The following is a 19,484-nucleotide window of genomic DNA, read 5'->3' as shown; positions in this document are numbered from 1 at the left end:
GAATCGGAGAATATGTCTTATGAAGAGCAATTGAAGGAGCTAGCACTGTTAAGTTTGAGGAAGAGGAGGGTAAGAGGTGCTGGTCTCTTCTCACAGGTAATTAGCAATAGAACAAGAGGGAATGGCCTCAAGCTTCAGCTGGGTAGATTTAGACTGGACATCGGGGGAAAAATAATTCACAGCAAGAGTGGTCAGGCATTGGAATGTGCTGTCCAGGGAAGTGGTGGAGTCACCAACCCTGGATGTGTTTAAAAGTCATTTGGATGTGGTGCTTGAGGATATGGTTTAGAGGTGAACTTTGTAGAGTAGAGTTAATGGCTGGACTTGATGATCCCAAGGGTCGTTTCCAAGCTGAATGATTCTGTGATTCTGTATGATGAGTACAGCACTAAAAGGAACTAAGGAAAACTGGTTCCCTGCTCTGTTTTAAAGATAAGAATCTGTCATCTCCTGTGCAGAAGAAGAACTGGGCACTAAAAGAAGCTCTTGATTTTTCTTTTTACCTGATAGGCACAGTACACATTCCAGAAACTTTTTATTGAACAGAATTTGGAGAGAGGTTACAATAAATCCTGGATATTTGAACGTACTTTGGCAAAGATTTAAATGCTTGTGTATCAAAAATAGTTGTCCACAATGAAAAATTAACTTAGGTCCATGTCATTTTAATCATATTAAGTTTTACTTTCTTGTATTTTTAATTTTTCCCTCTCATGCTTGGCCCATATTCACCAAACACTTTGGAACTTTGTCCATTGCTTGTCTTGTCTAATGAAAGGTTGACTGAAAGAAAGGTCTAACAGTAATTGAAACATAAATCTCAAACTAACATTATTTGACAGGAGTTCTTTTAGCTGTGAATTGAAAATTGGATAAATAATTGTCTTCTGAAGTGTTTTTTATAGTAAAGGAGTGAAAGAGTGTCTGTGTTCATAATCAAAGAGAATAAATTAACATAGGAAGACAAGAAACTTTTGTATTTTCTGATGTATCTCTGGCCAGGGGGTACCTGGGGCTCAGGAGATTTAGGCAGCATCTGGGCTAGCAGAATTTGTCTTTTATAGCAGAATCTGTCAGATAAGATGCCAGGAGATGGAAGTGTGGATGTGTGTCAACCAGAAGGGTTGTGTTGAAACAAAGGGGTGCTAAGATATCTGGGGATATTTAGTTGCTTCAGTGAAGGGATACTTGGAGAATAAGAATGAAAAAAACACTAAGACCAGACACCTTTCACCAGAGTTCTAAACAAAGACTGATAGGAAAAATGGGCAAACATTAGCTGATTACTGACCTCTTTTGTCAGCCCATCCTCTGGAAATACAGAAGCTGGGAAAAGTGACAACATGTTAAAAGACTACCAGGAAGGGGCTGAGAATTAAACTGATTTCTGAAGTGGAGGCAAAACAGTAGAAATCTAGTAAAGAACAGAAATGTTGTATCCTTGAAAGAAAAGAATCAACATGGTTCTTGCAGAGGGCCTCCCAGCTGTTCGTAGGAGCCAGTGGACATGTGGGTGAGAAGCAGTCCAGCTGATGTATCTGGATTCCCAAACGTTTTAGACTAAGTTGGATGTTAGAAAAAAACATTTTCATTGAAAGGGTTCTCAAAGGCTCCCCAGGGAGGTAGTTGAATCCTCATCCCTGGAGGTGCTTCAAAGTGGCAGAGATGTGGTGTTGAGGGGCATAGTTTAGCACCTGATTTCAGAGAGTTAGAGCATGGTTGATGATCTCTAAAACCAAACTGATTCTATGATTGCTTATCACAGTTTCTTTCAGAAACAGCCGACAGAACATAAAACTGGGAGCTAATACAATGATATAAATCAATGATGTATCTTCACTTTTTGAATGTAATTTATATTTGGATATGGCCAGATCATCTCAGAAAGATGCTGTAGAAGCTTAAAAAGCTTATGGGAAGGGTGACAAAGCTGATCAGAACTTGTGTAAAGAAGAGATTAAGGAAGAGGAAAAAGTTCCTCATCTGGCTCTTGGATGAGGAGGGATGTGCTGTGGGTCTGCAGTCATGAGTGGCATGGAGACCATGCCTAGGAAGTGACAGTTCAGTGTTTCTCCCAGAGCAAGCACTAGTAGATAGCATTGAGACAATGGAAAGAGATGTCTGAAAGAGAAATGGAGGAAAGATACAGGTGGGCAGAAAGCAAGTTTGTGGCAGGAAATGGAGTGGAAAACCTGGAAGAGAATTTGCAGAAAAGGAGAAAGATTGAATCTCCATCAAGGAGATTAAAGACGTCAAAGGATGGTGAATGAATGCACAACAGGGCAAATAGGAGGAAATTCAGTCATGGGAAAAAGCTTTTACTACTTTTTTCTTTATAATCTGCAGAGTCTTTGCAAGTCAGCTGCATATGGTAGCACGTGGCTTATTGACAAAGTGGGATACTTGGGAGATTAATTTCTCATGTGCTTGGAGCTTGTTTTCTATGCAGGGGAATTTCACTTGTATGACAATGTCAGCCAAACAGCTGTAATTTTAAGAAGATAGTATCAACTGAATTTAGATTAAACCTGCCTTTTAATCTTCCTGTTTCCACCGTTACCATGAGTCTCAGGACAGAGTAGCTCACCTGAAAACAGAAGTGACATGTATCTCTTTCCACAAGATTAATCTCTGACAAATAGTCTATAACAAAGCCTTGCATTTAAACTTGAGAAGCAGCCATGTTCTGACATCCTTATTACCTTTAGTTCTTATGTTACTTACTGCTCACACTAGCAAAGCAGAATCATAGAATATCAGAATTGTTTTGGTTGGAAAAGACCCCTGAGATTGAGTCCACCCATCAAACTAAGACCACCATGGCCATTAAACCATGTCCTGAAGTGCCACAGCCATGCATTTCTTGAACATCTCCAGGGATGTTGAGTCTACCACCTCCCTGGGCAGCCTAGTCCACTGCCTCACCACTCTTTGAGGAAAGACATTATTCCTAATCTCCAACCTAAACCTCCCCTGGCACAATTTCAGGCCATTTCCTGTCTTTCTATCATGTGATACTACGGAGAAGAGACTAACCCCCACCTCACTAGAACCTCTTTTCAGGAACTTGTAGAGAGCAATGAGGAGTCCCCTCAGCCTCTTCTTCTCCAGATTAATCAACCCTAGTTCCCTGTTCTCCAGACCCTTTATCTCCTTTGTTGTCTTACTCTGGACAAACTGAAGCATCTTGATTCATAGATTCATAGAATGATTTCTGTGGGAAGGGACTTTAAAGATCACCTAGTTCCAACCCTCCCCACCATGGACAGGAACACTTTCTTACAGACCAGGTTGCTCAAAGTCCTGTCCAGTCTGTCCCTGGACACCTTCTGGAAGGGGGCATCCACACCTTCCCTGGGCAACCTGTTCTGATGTCTCACCACCCTCACTATAATTTTTTTCCTAGTACCCAGTCTATATCTGCCCTCTTCAAGCTCCAGTGCATTCCCTCTCATCCTGTCACTACAAGGCCTTGCAAAATGTTCCTCTCTGGATTTCTTGTAGCCTGCAATGTATTTCCTGTAGTGGACCCAGTATATGAGGTGTGTGTGGCCTCACCAGTGGTGAGTATAGGGGTCTCTGCTCCTGCTGAACACACTATTCCTTATCCAGGCCAGTACCCAAGGGAGCACTCCTTATTACCATATACAGCTCTCCACAGTTCAGTGTAAAATGCCATCAGAGTTCAGCCTAAGGAAAAATGTTAACATTTGTGAGATAGAAGCAAGTTCTCAGCTGGTGTAAATTTACATTCCTCTGCTGGAATTAATAGACTAGGCCAATTAATGGTAGCTGAAGATGCAATGTCGGTATGCTGCTTCTCTTTACAGATCGGTCCTGTGCCTTAATACAGGACTCTTTATGCAAATATGTAAACATGATTAATCACTATGAATTATTAAAAACAGAGCTTGAAAGATAAAGGTTCAGCAGAATGTCTAAAGCAGATAAGAGCTGTGCAAATTGGTTCCAGGAAGGCACAGTTCCATCAATTAGAGCAGTAGTAGGCAAGTAATTAGATATCACATAGCTAGGAATGCACTTCCTACCCAGTGAACATGTGGGAATGCTCAAAATTGTTGATATGCACACACCTTGAGAGTCAAATATGCCAGCAGTTTGAGGAAGTGCTAGGACATACCTTTGGTTTTCTAACCAAGTTGTAGAAATGGTAAGTTGAGGGCAAAACATCTTAAAGTCTATATTTGTGGCTGTTCTTTTAACAGTATGGGTGCTCGCTGACATATATCCCAGCTATCAGAACTATCAAGACCTACTAGCCTAAGGAAGCAGGCACAGGTCCAATATCCATTCTGTGGTTTCCACAGAGAGCTTGTCAAGGTTTAAGGCTGCTAAGTTTAGGAAACAGATACTCTCTAGCAGCCCTTCTCCCATCCCAAAGGGAAGAGAAAAGGGAATAAGTGAGAAGCTGATGGACTGAGGAAGAAAGCTAGACCAGGTGGGATGGTAATAACAATAAAATGATCTGTTTACAAATAGATGAAAGAACAATATTCAACCCAGCTTCCCTATGGCAAGTAGTCACTGTCACCACTGATGCTGTGGCAGGACTCCCAGACTGGGCTCAGTGGCAGATGGAAACCAGATTCTGTAGCTGGATTCAGGACTGGGATCAAAGGCAGAACAAAGTCCTCAGCTGCTGAGGAACAGGCTTGATCGTGGTGATCCCTCAGCTTTATCCTGGATATGAAATGCATGGGGTGGAATCTCTTGTTGGTCAATTTAGGGTTCCTGGCCTGTCTCCTCCTCCCTACAATTGCAGTCTTTTCATTCCTACACCCCAAGGTGACACACAAGATCTAACAGTGCCCTTGATCTGCACCCAAAGCCTTGGTAGTAAGTGTTGTCACTGTCAGCAGCAGCCACCGTCTGTGCAGAGCTGCCCCGGGCTGCAGAAAGCCCCTCATTGAGCAGAGACTGAGCTGAAAAGGCACAGCTCTGAGCAGAGTTAGTGCTGGTGTGGCTCACAGCAGGACAGTGGTGGGGTTTTACAGGGGCCAGTCAGCAGACATGCCACAATGGTGTCTAGGAATGGAAATAAATTAAAATGCTGCTCAATATGTCAAGTATGCTTGAATATAACCCAGATAAAGCAGGACATGATATTTTTTCTGCAAGTAATATTATAATTTCCCTAAGAGTCATAATTTTAATTAACTTCTCACATTGTGACAGTTTTCCCTCCCTTGGACCTAATCATTAGACAACATGCTAAATGACATTTTAAGTATACAGTGTTGAAATTCAATACTGATGTCAAGTCAGAAGGCTGACTTGACTTATGGCATCTTCAATATCATTTCACAGGACTAGCAGTGTAGACTCCTGAGGGAATACACCCAGCTAGAAAAAGCTATCTAGAAATGTGACTAGCAGAATGTGTTCTCCTGTTGACATTCTTTACTCACGTCAGTTAATGAGCAGAAGTGTTCGGTTTCCTGCAGGAGAAGAAAGCAGAGTCGACGTTGGTGTAAAATTCCCAGTGCTAATTAGGCAAACATCTGTAGCTATTTGGAACGAGAAGTAATCAAACTTAATTATGGAAATTTATTTAAAATAAGATATTTTGCATATTCTTTCAATTTGTGTTCTATCAGAGAAGTAGTCCTAGAATCACAGAATATTTTGATGGGAAATGCCCTTAAGATCGTTGAGTCCAACCGTTTTCTAACTCTACCAAGTCTCGTGCTAGACCATGCCTCTGTCTCTGAAACACTTCCAGGGATGAGAATTCAACCACCTCCCTGAGGAGCCTGTTCCAGTCTTTGAGAACCCTTTCAGTGAAAAAGTTTCGTCTAATATCCAACCTAAACCTCCCCTAGTGGAACTTGAGGCTATTTCCTCTCATCCTGTCACTTGTTACTAGGGATAAAAAGCCAACATCCACAACAGAGAAGAAAAAGAAAATACCTGCAAAGCTTTATATGGCTTAGCATCACCCAAAATGTTAAGTAAATATGCCTAAGTATTCTGTCCCTCACTTTTGCTCACAGGGCAAATTAAAATAACCTCAAGATTATTAACCACAGGAGAAGAACTGGAGAGATCATGAGGCAGGTCCAATAGGCTTAATACTGTAGAAGACACTTATATTTGCAACTTGGTGAAAGGATCTTTCTCATAGAGATGCTTGAAACACCTCTCCAGAGATCTGTCATTCCAGTTAGCTGAGCAGACTGTTCAAGGCAGGATTGGACGTGGCACTTGGTGCCATGGTCTAGCCTTGAGCTCTGTGGTAAAGGGTTGGACTTGATGATCTGTGAGGTCCCTTCCAACCTTGGTGATACTGTGATACTGTAATACTGTAAATGAGCACGTCAAGGAGAGTCAGTTGAGAAGTTAAAACCTCTGGGAGCACTGCCCTTCCTCGTGTCAGATCCAGTCTTTCTGTGGCAATTCAGCGCTTCGAAGAAGAGTGAAAGCAGAACTTAAGAGAATCATAGAATGGTTTAGGTTGGAAGGGACCTCAGTGATCATTCAGTTCCAACTCCCCTCCATAGGCAGGGACACCTCCCACTAGAACAGGTCGCTCAAGGCCTCATTCAACCTACTCTTGAACACCACCAGAGAAAGAGCTCAAGATCCTTTCACTTGATCAATGCATTAAGGATTTAAAGAGAAAAGTCCATACCTGTATATGCTCTTGTCAGTAAACAATAGAAGCCCTGAAGCGTTGCAGGAGTACACTATAAATATGACATGTGACAAGCGTGCTGAACAGACAGCATCCCACTTTGTTCAGTTCTTCTTGGGAGCAGTCAACAAATTAGACATCAAAAGTCTCTCATCACAACCTTGATTTGTAAGTCAGAAATCATCCTAAGCTTTCATATGATTTCTTCCATTAATGTATCAATCTCCACTTTAGGACACTATAAATCCTTTTCCCTTGTCATCTGGTTTACTAAGTTATTCCTGAGTTTCTCTTCTTAAATAATTACTAAATGTTCTTTTTCTCAAATCGTGTTACTGTAAATAGAATGTTTGGGGGGGGAGAGGGGGGGGGGTAATAGGTGCACATCTGTTGTAGTGAACTTTAAAAAGCTGCCCTTATTGAAAAGTTAGTTTGAAAACATATTTTTGGAGACAGTATCGGCACAGGAAGCTGTATTCAAGAAGTTGGGTTTTGCAAATAGGAGTAACCTGTTGGCAGTAGAGCTTAAGAAATACACACAGAGATCGTTTCCAGTCATGAAATCTTCTTGTTTATTCCTGAGGAACACTGGAAATTACACACTTCTGGTTTCTCATTGTGTTTTGTATTTTCCAGTATGTCTTACCTGAAAGGGATAAAAAGGAGGTCAAGAAAGGTAGAACTCAGGGTATGTGGTCTAAATACCTAGAAATTACACACACAGAGGTGTTGTAATAAGTATTATAATAATTTAGCTGTTGTTTGAGTTATTGTTTAAGGCTGGCTTTCAAAGCCATGTGGAATGAAGACTTCTCTACTTACTGTCCTCTCACAGTAGATAAAATGTGCGGATAATGAAGTCAGCTAGGATGCAGCAACTGCTTTCCTGTGCTCTGTTGCTATTTAAAGCCATGTTATCAAGACGATGCTACCTACAAGATAGAAGGATAAACCATTTCAGAGAATAAGCCTTTTCTGTTGCACTGCTGCATACGTGGGCTTACATGTTTCCTTGTGTGCTTTATCAAGTAAAGACTTGTGGGCTTAATCTGCAACTGTAGAAACATTCCTCTTTTTTTCAGTGAGTCTGTACTTTTAGCCACACAAAGCCTTGTGTGAGGTCAGTAGAGTAGACTCCCTAAGCCTCTTTATTAGTTTGCCCAGAGGTAGCTAAGTGTCGTATTTCCCTTTGCACTCATTTGGTGACATCTCTTTGTGACTTGATCACTTTAGATACAAAATACAGAAATCTGGTCTTTCACCTTCTTTCAGAAGCTTCCAGAACTAATCATAGGAAAATCACAGTGTTTGCCGTGGTCTCTTTTTGAATCCAAGCAAATATTTAAATGTTCTTTCACCAAGATTCAAAATGATGAATTGAGACAGGTGTACTCAGTCAGTGAACAAGTTAGTAATTGTTAGTAGCTGTTAACTTGCTTTTCCCTTAACTGCCCCAGCAAAAAAATCCTTATGTTCCAAATTACAGCACAGTCCTCCTCTAAATCCTGGTTTTGACCTTGTTGAAGAGTTCAGAGAGTTGAATCCCTCATCTTTTTCCAGACCTTCCCAAAAGTGCCTGTATTGCACACAGAAGGGGGGAAAAGTGTCATCCACAGTTCTTGTATTCTCTGCTGACAGTGCAACAAAGATATGCCCTTAGGCAAGACATTTGTTCACGTCAGAACGTCCTGCACAAGGTTTTGGTAAGGCCATCATGGTGCTTTTGTTTTATGAGCTTGATGCACCACAGCAGAGGGGAAAGCAAAAGAACTGGAGGAAGACATTCCTGTTTTGCCAGATTAACAGTGTCTGCAAAGCATATCCTCAGCTAAGTCATTGACTCTTTTCCTCTTTGCTTTGGTTTTGTGATTGAGAGACAAAGAAGAATGGGAGGAGAAGGAGACACAGAGATTAGATGTAATTTTCCTGTCATCTTTTATCAGCTTCTTCCTCAGCCAGATTCCATCTTCCTTATAACTACCAATGCACTCTTCTGCTTAGAGTTTCATCTCAGCAGTAAAAAAAAGAACAAACGAAGAACAAAAATGTTTTTAACATTTGTCACTTTTCAAAGATACCTCAAAATCTCACTCTGAGAGCCTGCAAAGGACATAACATAAATGAGGTGGACATTAGGGCAATTTACACTGTAACAAAATTTTCTTTCCCTATAGATGCTAAAGGCTGTGTGTTTGCAGCTGGCATTTGTTGTCACTCATAGGAAATGGAAAAACCCTAATCAACCAACTCTGGAATTTTTGCATACTTTACCATGTCTATTTCAATAATTCATATTGTTTAAATGAAACTTCCCCAGCTGCAGGGTAAAAGGAACAGCTCTCTGAGTTCAAAGGCAAAAAGGAAACAGTGCAGCAGGCACAAGCAGAGATGGTTTACACAAGAAAAATAGTCATTGCCTAAGCATGCATGATTGGAACTGGGAAAGCCAAAGCTCAGCTGGACTTAAAATTAGCTAGGGATATGACAGGCAGCAGGAAAGACTTCAGCAAGTGTATCAGCAGAAAATAGGATCATGGAGTCACTGAGGTTGAAAGAGACCTCCAAGATCATAGAATCCAGCCATTAACTTAGCACTATTAAGTCCACCACTAAACTGTGTCCCCCGTGGCACATCTGTATGTTCTTCGGACACTTCCCTGGGCAGCCTGTTCCAATGCTTAACCACTCTTATAGTGAAGGAATTGTTCCTAACATCCAACCCAAATTTCCCCTGGTGCAACTTGAATCTCTATCTCACACCCTGCTGCTATCTATAGTTATTTTGAGCCTTTAAGAGTATCAATATTGCATTTTTAAAAGCAAGATTCCTTTTATATTTGGCAAGCTGCTTTATTCTTTATGTAACTTTACTCCACACTCTAAATTGCTTCTGTCATTTTGGTGGGAATCACTCAGCATTACAGTAGGAGGAAATCCATCTTGGCAGTGGCATATCAGTAGCACGATATTCACTGTGTACCTTCCACTGTATATTTCCAAGAAAACAAAAAATAAAGCTTTGAAGGAAATAAGCTCAGCTCTTTGAACAAGTAGCATATTTTCTTCACATCTGAGTCAATCAATATATACTCTCATACATCTTGAAGTGCTTTCAAAAGAACTTTTAATGAGCCTAATGCAATTTGTTACAGTCAAGTCCTATAACTTGTTATTCAAAAAAGCTTCCTGTTGACATCATGTTGAGTCACTGCCATATGAGGCCTTCATTGCTGTGCCTGCTGAGCTTTTGAATAGACAGCTACTGGGTTTAAGAAATCTCCTTAGCTGCATTGGACTTGATATTAATACTTGGAGGAAGAGAGAATGTTGAGTTCTGCTTCTTAAGAGGCTATTTTGTGGTTTCACTTTGAAGTTTCATTTAGTTCCTTCAAAAGCAAATTGCTTGGGTTTTCTTTTTTATTAAAAAAGACAGGAGATTGAAGGTGAAGTCATTTCTCTATATTGCTTTCTGCTTTTTTTTCCCCCTCTACTATACACACACCTTGTTTTGAGTGAGCAGATTTGTGATAAATAGAGTGAAGGTTGGATGAGCTGAGAAAGTAGCAATGCACCATAGCCCAACAGCTGGAATTGTTCTCCTTAGGTTTTTGATTCTGCAAGGTTGAAGATCAGTTTCTAAAATGATAGTATTTTTATATCAGGGTTATTGTTTGGGTCTTTTTTTTTTTTGTTGTTGTTGCCATCATTATTTTTAGTGTGTTTTATTTGTTTGGAGCTTTGGTTGGTTGATTTGGGTTTTTGTTTGGTTTGTTAGTTTTTGGGTTGTTTTCTTTTCCCAGACTGCATCAAGTTTACTTTTTTTGTTTTCTTGGAAATAGACAGTGGAAGGTACATAGTGAAAAATAAAGTCAAACTCCCAGGAAACAAGTGCTAGAAGGAGAGGAAATAGATTCAAATTATACTAGGGGGGGTTTAAGTTGTATATGAGAAGAAACTTCTTGATTGAAAGGGTTCTCAGCCAGTGGAAGAGGCTCACCAGGAAGTTGGTTAAATCCCCATCCCAGGAGGTGTTTTAACAATGCAGAGATGTGGTGCTGAGGAACATGGTTTGGCCCCAACCTTGGTAGACTTAGGGAATGGTTGGAATCAATGATCTTATTTTCCAACCAAGATCATTCTATGATTTTAGGTCTTTACTGTTATTATGCAGCTTAAAAGAGAAGAGAAGAGATAAAAATGTGTTGGTCAGTTCTGTAGTTTGTAATGATAAGATTGTAAAATTAATTACTATGCTTTTTCTTTTTTTCCCTAAGATTCTAGTAAACATAAGGATAGGCTTTCTAGGAATTTAATGTCTACTTACAGCCTTCCACAACTTCATGTACTTAGTTTCTTCGCTCAGATAATGTACATTTATGTAAATGTAAGAACAAAAGTATGATTAATCAAGGAAAACCTAAGCTTTGTGAAACATGAAAATGATTCCTTAAACATTCAATTTTTTTTTCATTTGTCCATTGAAGAGCAAGAATGTTGATCTTTTAAATCCACCTATACATACTTTATCTTGACCTATAGAGAGCTATGGTGAGCTACTGGTAGTTAATATGCTCAAGGGGGTTTTGGATACCTGAGTAGTAAATTTGAGTTGGTCAAGACTACTGAGTTGCTGTTAACAGAAGTGTCAAACTAGATGTTTAAGATGCATTGAGTATCTGAATGCACTTCAGATAACTCTTCATGTTTTAGATATCTACAGGTATTTCTTACCAGCATAGCTCAAACAAAGTCTTTGCCGCCGAGTGACAATTCTCTTTTCATTTAAATCTCCACAGCAGGTTGGTGTGCTTAGATTTGATACAGGATAGTAGGAGCTTGCTGAGAAATATGGAATACTAGGGAACATGCAGTGATTAGTATGAAACTAGAAGTAGTTTAAAGTACCTAACCCCAAACTCCATTCCAAACAGGTGGAGTTAGCCACCGTGGGATGTATTTTGGTCATACAGAGTAGAACTGGTTCTATTGTTAGCTACTTAATGCTGTATTGTTTTCATTTTGGTACCTGTGTTATCTGGACTGAAAGAAACAATAATTGTTGATTCAAATAGAAACCCAGTGGTGGAAGTAAATGATATGATTTTGTACCTGCATTGGTCCAACAACTTCTATGCTACTCTTTTTGACTGAAATAAATTCACTTCATAGATATTGTAGCCAGAAATTTGTGGTACCTAAAAATACAAAATATGTTTATGTAGGGCCAGCAAATAAGATCAAAGAATTAATGCCAACAGTGTAGACTCCACAGCATACATCTCTTCAGTAAGTAGTGATTGAGTAGTTTATGCTACTTATAGCTCCCTAGGTATGATTATCTCCATCAGTCCCTAGGAATATTTTATCTTCCTGCTGGATTTTTTCTAGAAGTGGAGTGGCAGTAACTTTGAAAAGCTAGTGTACATTTATTCTCTTCATTGTAAGATAGGAAGACTTTGAGTGGCATGTATTATATGAGCAGTGTAATGTACAGATTTGCTGCAATTTCATCATTATGTGGCTTTCTGTCTTTTCTATCATATCCAATAAAATAAGAGATAAATTGCAGGAAAGGGTTGAATTGACTCAAATTAACCAAGACTGGTAATAAATGATCATTCTTGCTGCTTCCCTCCATCTCAGAAAGTGATGAAGGAAACTTGCTGCTATTGCCTCTGTTTCCAGTTATTTGAAGGAGCATTTTCTGTAAATGGGAAGATCAGGACAGCTTTGGAGTTCATTTCAAAAGAGAGTTATTGTGGATTTTTTATTTCAGATTTTCAGCCATGCATGTGCCTTATTTATGTTTTTGGGTTGCTTTTTTTTCCAATTGGGAACCCTCTTACAAAGATAGTCAAACCTTCCTTTGAAAACAGCAGAAGACATTGTCATGGGTTTAACTTTGTCAGAATATACCCAACATATTTTATAAATTTGTTTACTTGTTCCTCTGCCAGGAAACAGAACTGCCTTTGTATTAAGAACCACTGAAGGATAGAAGTGCACTTAAATGCTTCATTTTAAGTAAACCATGTCCTGTTTCATTGTGCTATTTGTATGAAACCTAGGACAAACTCAATGTCATGATTTAGAATCAGAAGCATTGAATCATTTCTGCTGGAAAAGACCTTCAGTATCATTGAGTCCAGTCATTCTCTAACTCTGCCAAAGCTGATGCCAAGCCATGATGTTGGACTGGATGATACTGGAGGTCTCTTTCAACCTGGTCTGGTCTATTCTACTTTGCTCTGCTCTATTCTATTCTGTGTCCCTCAGCACCATATCTCTGCCTCACTGAAAAACCTCCAGGGGTGGGGATTCAACCACATCACCTGCAAAGCCTTCTCCAGCCTTTGGGAACCCTTTCAGTCAAGAAGTTTTTCCTAATATCCAACACAAACCTCCCCTAGTGCAACTTGAAGACATTTCCTCATCATTTCAATTGATACTAGGAGCAGAGACCAGCCCCTAGCTGGCTCCAACCTCCTTTCAGAGTGTTGTGAAGAGCAAGAAGGTCTCCCATTTTCTCCAAACTACACAGCCTGAATTCTCTCAGCCACTTCTCATAAGATCTGTTCTCCAGATGCCTCAGCAGCCTCATTGTCCCTCTCTGGACATGCTTCAGCTCCTCAATGTCTTTTTTGTAGCAACAGCCCTAAAATTAAACACAAAATAAAACTCACCTGAATCCATAACCCAAGGTACAGCCTCACCAGTGCTGAGTACAGGAGGGCAATCACTTCCCTGGTCCTGCTGATTAAATGATTGCTGATATAGGTCAGGATGCTGTTTGCTTTCTTGTCCACATGGGCTCATGCTGTTTCATCTTCATGTGGATGTCCATCTACACCCCCAGGTCTTTCCTCTGCAGCTTTCTGATCATTTTGCCCCAAGCTTGGGGTTATTGTCACCCAAATCCTGGACCGAGAACTTGACCCTGTTGAGTCTCATACAATTGATCTTGGCTCGTTGATCCTTCCTGTCCAGGTGCCTCTGTAAACCCCCTTCCTAACCTCAAGCAGACCGACACTCTGTTCCATCTTAAGTTATTTCAGCTCTGTTCTGATCACTGCCAGGGATTAAAATGTTGATAACATTTTCTCAAACATGTTTTTAAGTAGATGTTTGTCCTTTTATTATACTTTTTCTGAGGACTCTTCATTTGTGTTTTAAATAGCTGACTGTTCTCAAACTCCTTTGAAGTGAGCAGGAATTTGCAGTGTTTAACAACTGGCAAAATCAAGTGGTTGCTGAAGCAGCAGCATGAAAGAGAAAGGAACCTCTAGTCACTTTAAAAAGTGGGCTTTCCTCGGTAGAGCACTTGTTCATACACTTATTCCATCAAGCAGATCTGCTGCTTCTGTTACAGCGTAAATTAAGTTGCTTTCATAACATGGATTACCAACAATTTACATAAGTTCTTGTCAAAATAAGGACTGTGGAATACATTTCTTTTCTTGCAAATAAATTAACTCACTTTTGCTATTGTTTTTTGTAAAAAGAATCCTGTATTTCCTTTATCAGTTAATTTCTGATGCTCTTGAGATGCAAACATAGAAATATTTGATTCAGTTTATTGCAATTCTTTCATGAGCCTGTGAATACTGACACTTTAAACCCAACAATATTTGTAACTGAACCACACACCATGCAAGGGAAGTAAAACAGCAAATCAAAAGATCAAAAAATATGCTCCAGTGAGTAGGTAATGGTAGATTTATTTCTCTATTGTTTCCATTTTAACATCCCAGTGTACTTTTAAAACTATTTTACTTACGTTTTTTCCCCTTATCATTCTCCTTTTAGGATGCTACCTTACCCCAACAGTAATATTTAAGCTGCTCTTCCCACCAGAGAATAGTATTTTATATTAGTCTTCATATGTCTTGGCTAACATCTATTCAATCTGTAGAAGAGCTTAAGAGAGAACCAACCATAAATGGGGAGAAGTCATTGCATTTTGCACAGCTATGGAGCTGGAAGAGACAGAATCTCATAGAATCATAGAGTGGTTTGCATTGGAAGGGACCTTAAATACCATGTAGTTTCAGTCCCCCAGCCATGGGCAGGGGCATCTTCCACTAGACTAGGCTGCTCAAGGCCTCATACACGCTGGCCTTGAACACCTCTAGGAAGAGAGAATCCACAACCTCCCTGGGCAACTTGTTCCCATGTCTCACTACCCTCACTGTGAAGAATTTCTTCCTAAAATCCAGTCTAAATCTCCCCTCTTCCAACTTCAATCCATTCCCCTTCATCCTATCACTGCGAGCCCCTGTAAAAAATCCTGTCCCACCTTTCTGGGAAGCCCCTTTCAGGTACTGGAAGGTCACTATAGGGTCTTCCTGGAGCCTTCCTCTTTCCTCTGTTTAAAGACAAAACAAATCAAGCCAGTCCCATGTGGTAATTACATCTATTCTGTTTCCCCACCAGCACATTGTTCTTATGGAATTTTTGTGTCTGTGGGGATATGGAGAAAAGACTCCAAAGAGACATTAAAGCTGCCTTCTAGTACCTGAAGGAGGCTACAGGAGAGCTGGGGAGGGACTTTTTACATGAGCTTGTAGTGTCAGCATGAGGAGGAATGGATTGAAGCTGGAAGAGGTGGAGTTTAGACTGGATACCAGGAAGAAATTCTCTACAGTGAGGGTAGTGAGACACTGGACTAGGTTGCCCAGGGAATTGTGGATTCCCTCTCCCTGGAGGTGTTCAGGGCCAGGCTGGTTGGGGCCTTGAACAACCTGCTCTAGTGGAAGTGTCCCTGCCCATGCCATGGGAGTTGATAATCTTTAGAGTGCCTTCCATTCTATGATGTTTTAGATTTTCTGCCTTCATTGCAAAGAAGCTGTTGTCAGCTACTCTGCTTTCCTTGCCTCTCATCCTAAACTGATTCTGTCTAAATTATTTTCTTGAAGCTTCTTTCAAGGGAATTCATTGTTTAAGATTTATAAGCAGTGAAAGAGCCTCTCCACTGTCTTATGGAGACCGTTTTTCTCAAGGTAAATTGGCACACTCACTTCTGAAGGGAATTGGGTTAAACAATTGCATACAAACATCTTCTGTCTCCCTGCCTTTTAGTCTGAATTGAGACACTAATTCATTCTCATCTCCTATAAACTACCTTCAGAAAGACAGGCAAATGAACGTATTTGCAGCAAAAATGGAAATGCTACAGAATGTCCCCAGAGTTCTCACAAGTGGGCCAGGACTTTAGATTTTAGAGCTAGTTTTAAGTTTACACAAAGTTTCCAGTACAATTCCACACTGCCCAGGAAGCCTAGTTCTAGAGAAAGTTAAACTGGGAATTCCCTGAACATAGAAGACATGGAATATATCTCAGAAAACATCTGAGAAATGGGAATGTGATTACTTAAATATATCGAGGGGATTAATATTTTTTCCCTATTCCCCTAATCTTTGTATAAAGAGAGAAGATGTTACAGGTTTAAGAACCATAGAGTTGAAAAATTCTTTAGGGGCTAGATAGTCCAGGAGGCAGGCCCAGGAAATTTTAATATTGTTATTCAATCTGATAATTCTGCCATATCCTGTTTAATATCATCATTGATGATCTGGGTGAGGGGATGGAGTCCACCATCAGTAAGTTTGCAGATGATACCAAGTTAGGAGCATGTGTTGATCTGTTAGAGGGCAGGAGGGCTCTGCAGAGGGACCTGGGCAGGTTGGACAGATGGGCACAGTCCAGTGTCAGGAGTTTTAAAAAGGCCAAGTGCCAGGTTCTGCACTTTGGTCGCAGTAACCCCACGCAGTGCTGCAGGCTGGGGACAGAGTGTCTGGAGAGCAGCCAGGCAGAGAGGGACGTGGGGGTACTTGGTTGGCAGACAACTGAACATGAACCAGAAGTGTGCTGAGGTGGCCAAGAAGGCCAATGGCATCCTAGCCTGTATCAGGAGTAGTGTGGCCAGCAGGACCAGGGAAGTCATTCTGCCCCTGTACAAAGCACTGGGTAGGCCACACCTTGTGTACTGTGTCCAGTTCTGGGCCCTTCAATTTAAGAAAGGTGTTGACGTGCTTGAACATGTCCAGAGTAGGGCACCAAGACTGGTGAGGGGCCTGGAGCACAGCCCTGTGAGGAGAGGCTGAAGGAGCCGGGGGTGTGCAGCCTGCAGAAGAGAAGGCTCAGGAGAGACCTTATTGCTGTCTACAACTACCTGAAAGGAGTTTGTAGCTAGGTGGGGATTGGTCTCTTCTGACAGGCACCCAGTGACACAACAAGAAGACACAGTTTTAAACTGCACCAGGGCAGGTTTAGGGTCGACATCATGGTAGGAATGATCAGCATTGGAATGGGCTGCCCAGAGAGGTGATGTAGTCACCATTCCTGGAGGTGTTTAAGAGGAGGCTGTATGAGGCACTTAGTGCCATGGTGTAGTTAATTAGAAAGGTTAGGTGATAGGTTGGACTCGATGATCCTAGAGGTCTTTTCCAACCTGGTTAATTCTGTGATTCTTTATAGATTGGCAGCAAGGGCAAGTCGTTCTCCTTTTCTCCCTCCTGTCTGCTTCCTCTGTCAGGAGCTCCTTCTCTGGTAACGTGGGGGAATAGGCCTGTTTATGGCTTGCAGAGGTCTGCTTAGGCCTAAAGGCAGCTGAGGCACTGTGGAGAGAGAAGAGGAGCATTGGGGAGTGCTGTTTAGCTGAGTTGGAGGAAAGTTTGTAGGGGTTTGCATGTATCCTGTGTATGTGTTAGGTGTCAAAGGTTCAGGTGCTCTGTAATTTTCTGTGTCTTTTTGGAATATAATTCTGTAATTCTATCCAGTTCAATGAGAGTGTCTTATTTTATGCTTATGGGAGGTAAAATTATACCTGTCCATGCTTAAAAACACAACAGAAGATTTGAGAAGCAGCAGTACAGGGCTGGAGGAAGAAAAGGATATCAGAAGATTGCCATCCCATAGACAAAAATCTAATGAAAGAATGATCATCTCTACTGTGTAAATTACTGCAGGCCGTTGCCAAGGACATTAATCAATACCATTGCAGTATCATTGGATAACTACACAACATTTCCTTCCCACCTTGCTTTTCTCTTCCCCTCTCCAGAAACGTATTTTCCTGTCACAGAGTACTGGTTTGAGCAACAGTATATGAACTTAATGGTGCCCTTTATTCTGCTGCTCTACAGGACTGCCTGTACAGATGAACGACTCAGAGCACTCCCTGTCTCAGCATTCGTTTCAAGGATGCATGCAGTTTATTCACGTGGATGATCAGCTGGTGGATCTGCATGCAATGGAGCAAGGCCAGCTGAGAAGCTTTGCCAACGTCACCATTGACATGTGTGCCATTATTGACAGGTAAGCTGTGGAGTCGTAACTGATGTTCTAATGTTCTGAGATGTGTCCTGTATATTCTGAAAACACACAGCAATACAGGGAAGGTGGTTCTGACACTGCCAGTGATCATGTCAAGGCAGCCCTGCGTTGGTGAGGGCTAGGCTTAGATGATGGATCTTGGTGGAAACTGCACAGAGTGATGAAGTTGATGGCTTTATGTTGTAGATCATTTAAGGTGCAGTAGAAAAGGTACCTCCAATCTCCCTACTCTCAGGCAGAGGAGTAGATGAAAAACTCTTTTAAGTCAGATTCAACCCACAGGTCAATAATATGGCTGTCGTGAAGAGAGGGAGCTCTCCTGGAAAGTCACATACTTCGTATATCTCTTAGACAACTGCTGTGGACATCTTTTTGTGGCTGGAAGTTGTTCTTGGCTTCAGTGTCTGCTGGCCTCACTGAATTATTCACAGAACTGAAATAGGTCCACACACTTGCAGAGCTGTGCATATAATGAATGCTCAGATTGTACCAGAATGAGAATTGGTGTTTTTATTTCCCTGAAATAAAAAGAGTAAAAGTTATGGCAGGTGTTTGCCTCGAGCCACTTAGTGTTAATCTCTGTTGCTCCTAAATACTAGTTTCTTCTTTGTTGGCAAAAAAAAAGGAAGTTTTAAGAAAGACAGGAAAAGAGCAAGGAGCCCAAATGCTGAATGGAGGCAGCTGGGTTATCATGGAAAATTAGCTCCATATAAAACCCATTGCAAGACTGTTGGAAAGCTGAAAATGGCTTTTTTAGAGGTCTGCTTGGAAGGAAGATTACAAGATTGTGAAACCTTAGAGTAATTCAGGTGACAAACAATAACTGGAGTTCACATGGTCCAAGCTCTGATCTACACAGGGCCAAAGCTGCATCGGGTTGCTCAGGGCCATATCCACCTGAGTTTTGAGTGTCTCCAAGGATAGAGATTCCAGAGGCTGAGTGATTTGATAGCATAGGTATCTGCATAGCTGTGGTAAAGAAATGAATGTGCTTTCAGTTTCCTCCTGTAATTAAGACAACCTCAAGGTGATAAAGGCTACTGTGGAGAAATGAAATAGTGCTTGGGTCTCACAGAATGCTTTGCTTTTCTCAAATGTAGACATCACTTCATACTAAACAAGTTGTGATGGGTAGATCATGGCCAGCAGCCAAACACCCATCTTATGTTTTCCTCACTCCCTGCTCTTGGGAGCTGGGCAGAAAAATAGAAGGGAGGTGAAAAGACTTGTGGATTAAGATGACAATTGAATAGGAATGGCAGTGTAGTAAGAAAAACAAAGCAAATCTTTCACTACTTTTCATCACAGGCAGATGTCCAACTTATTCCTGGGAAGCAGGGCCTCAGCTCGTTTAGAGTCTGGTACAGGAAGAGGAACTCCTTAACACTAAACTTCTGTCTCATCCTCCTCCATTTCCTGGGCTTTCATAGCTGTGTGTGACATTGTATAGTATGGGATATTCCTGTGCTCAGTTTGGGCCAGTTGTCCCAGATG

General features: G+C 41.1%; 1 protein-coding gene across 12 annotated transcripts in view; it reads left to right on the top strand.

Annotated features, from left to right (window-relative positions):
• The window catches only part of CNTNAP2 (contactin associated protein 2), a 1,124,907-nt gene that overhangs the window by 732,955 nt on the left and 372,468 nt on the right, over positions 1–19,484 (top strand). For all 12 annotated transcript variants that reach the window (XR_010308041.1, XM_064169555.1, XM_064169553.1 and 9 more), the window contains one exon: positions 17,801–17,972. Coding sequence is in view for 11 of the 12 variants with exons in the window: in XM_064169555.1 (XP_064025625.1) it covers positions 17,801–17,972 (172 nt within the window). In the remaining variant the exon portion in view is untranslated. The remainder of the gene's footprint in view (positions 1–17,800; positions 17,973–19,484) is intronic.

This window comes from Pogoniulus pusillus, chromosome 32 (assembly GCF_015220805.1).
Source record: "Pogoniulus pusillus isolate bPogPus1 chromosome 32, bPogPus1.pri, whole genome shotgun sequence".
Lineage (NCBI taxonomy): Eukaryota > Metazoa > Chordata > Aves > Piciformes > Lybiidae > Pogoniulus > Pogoniulus pusillus.
This window is presented reverse-complemented; position numbering and strand designations above follow the sequence as displayed.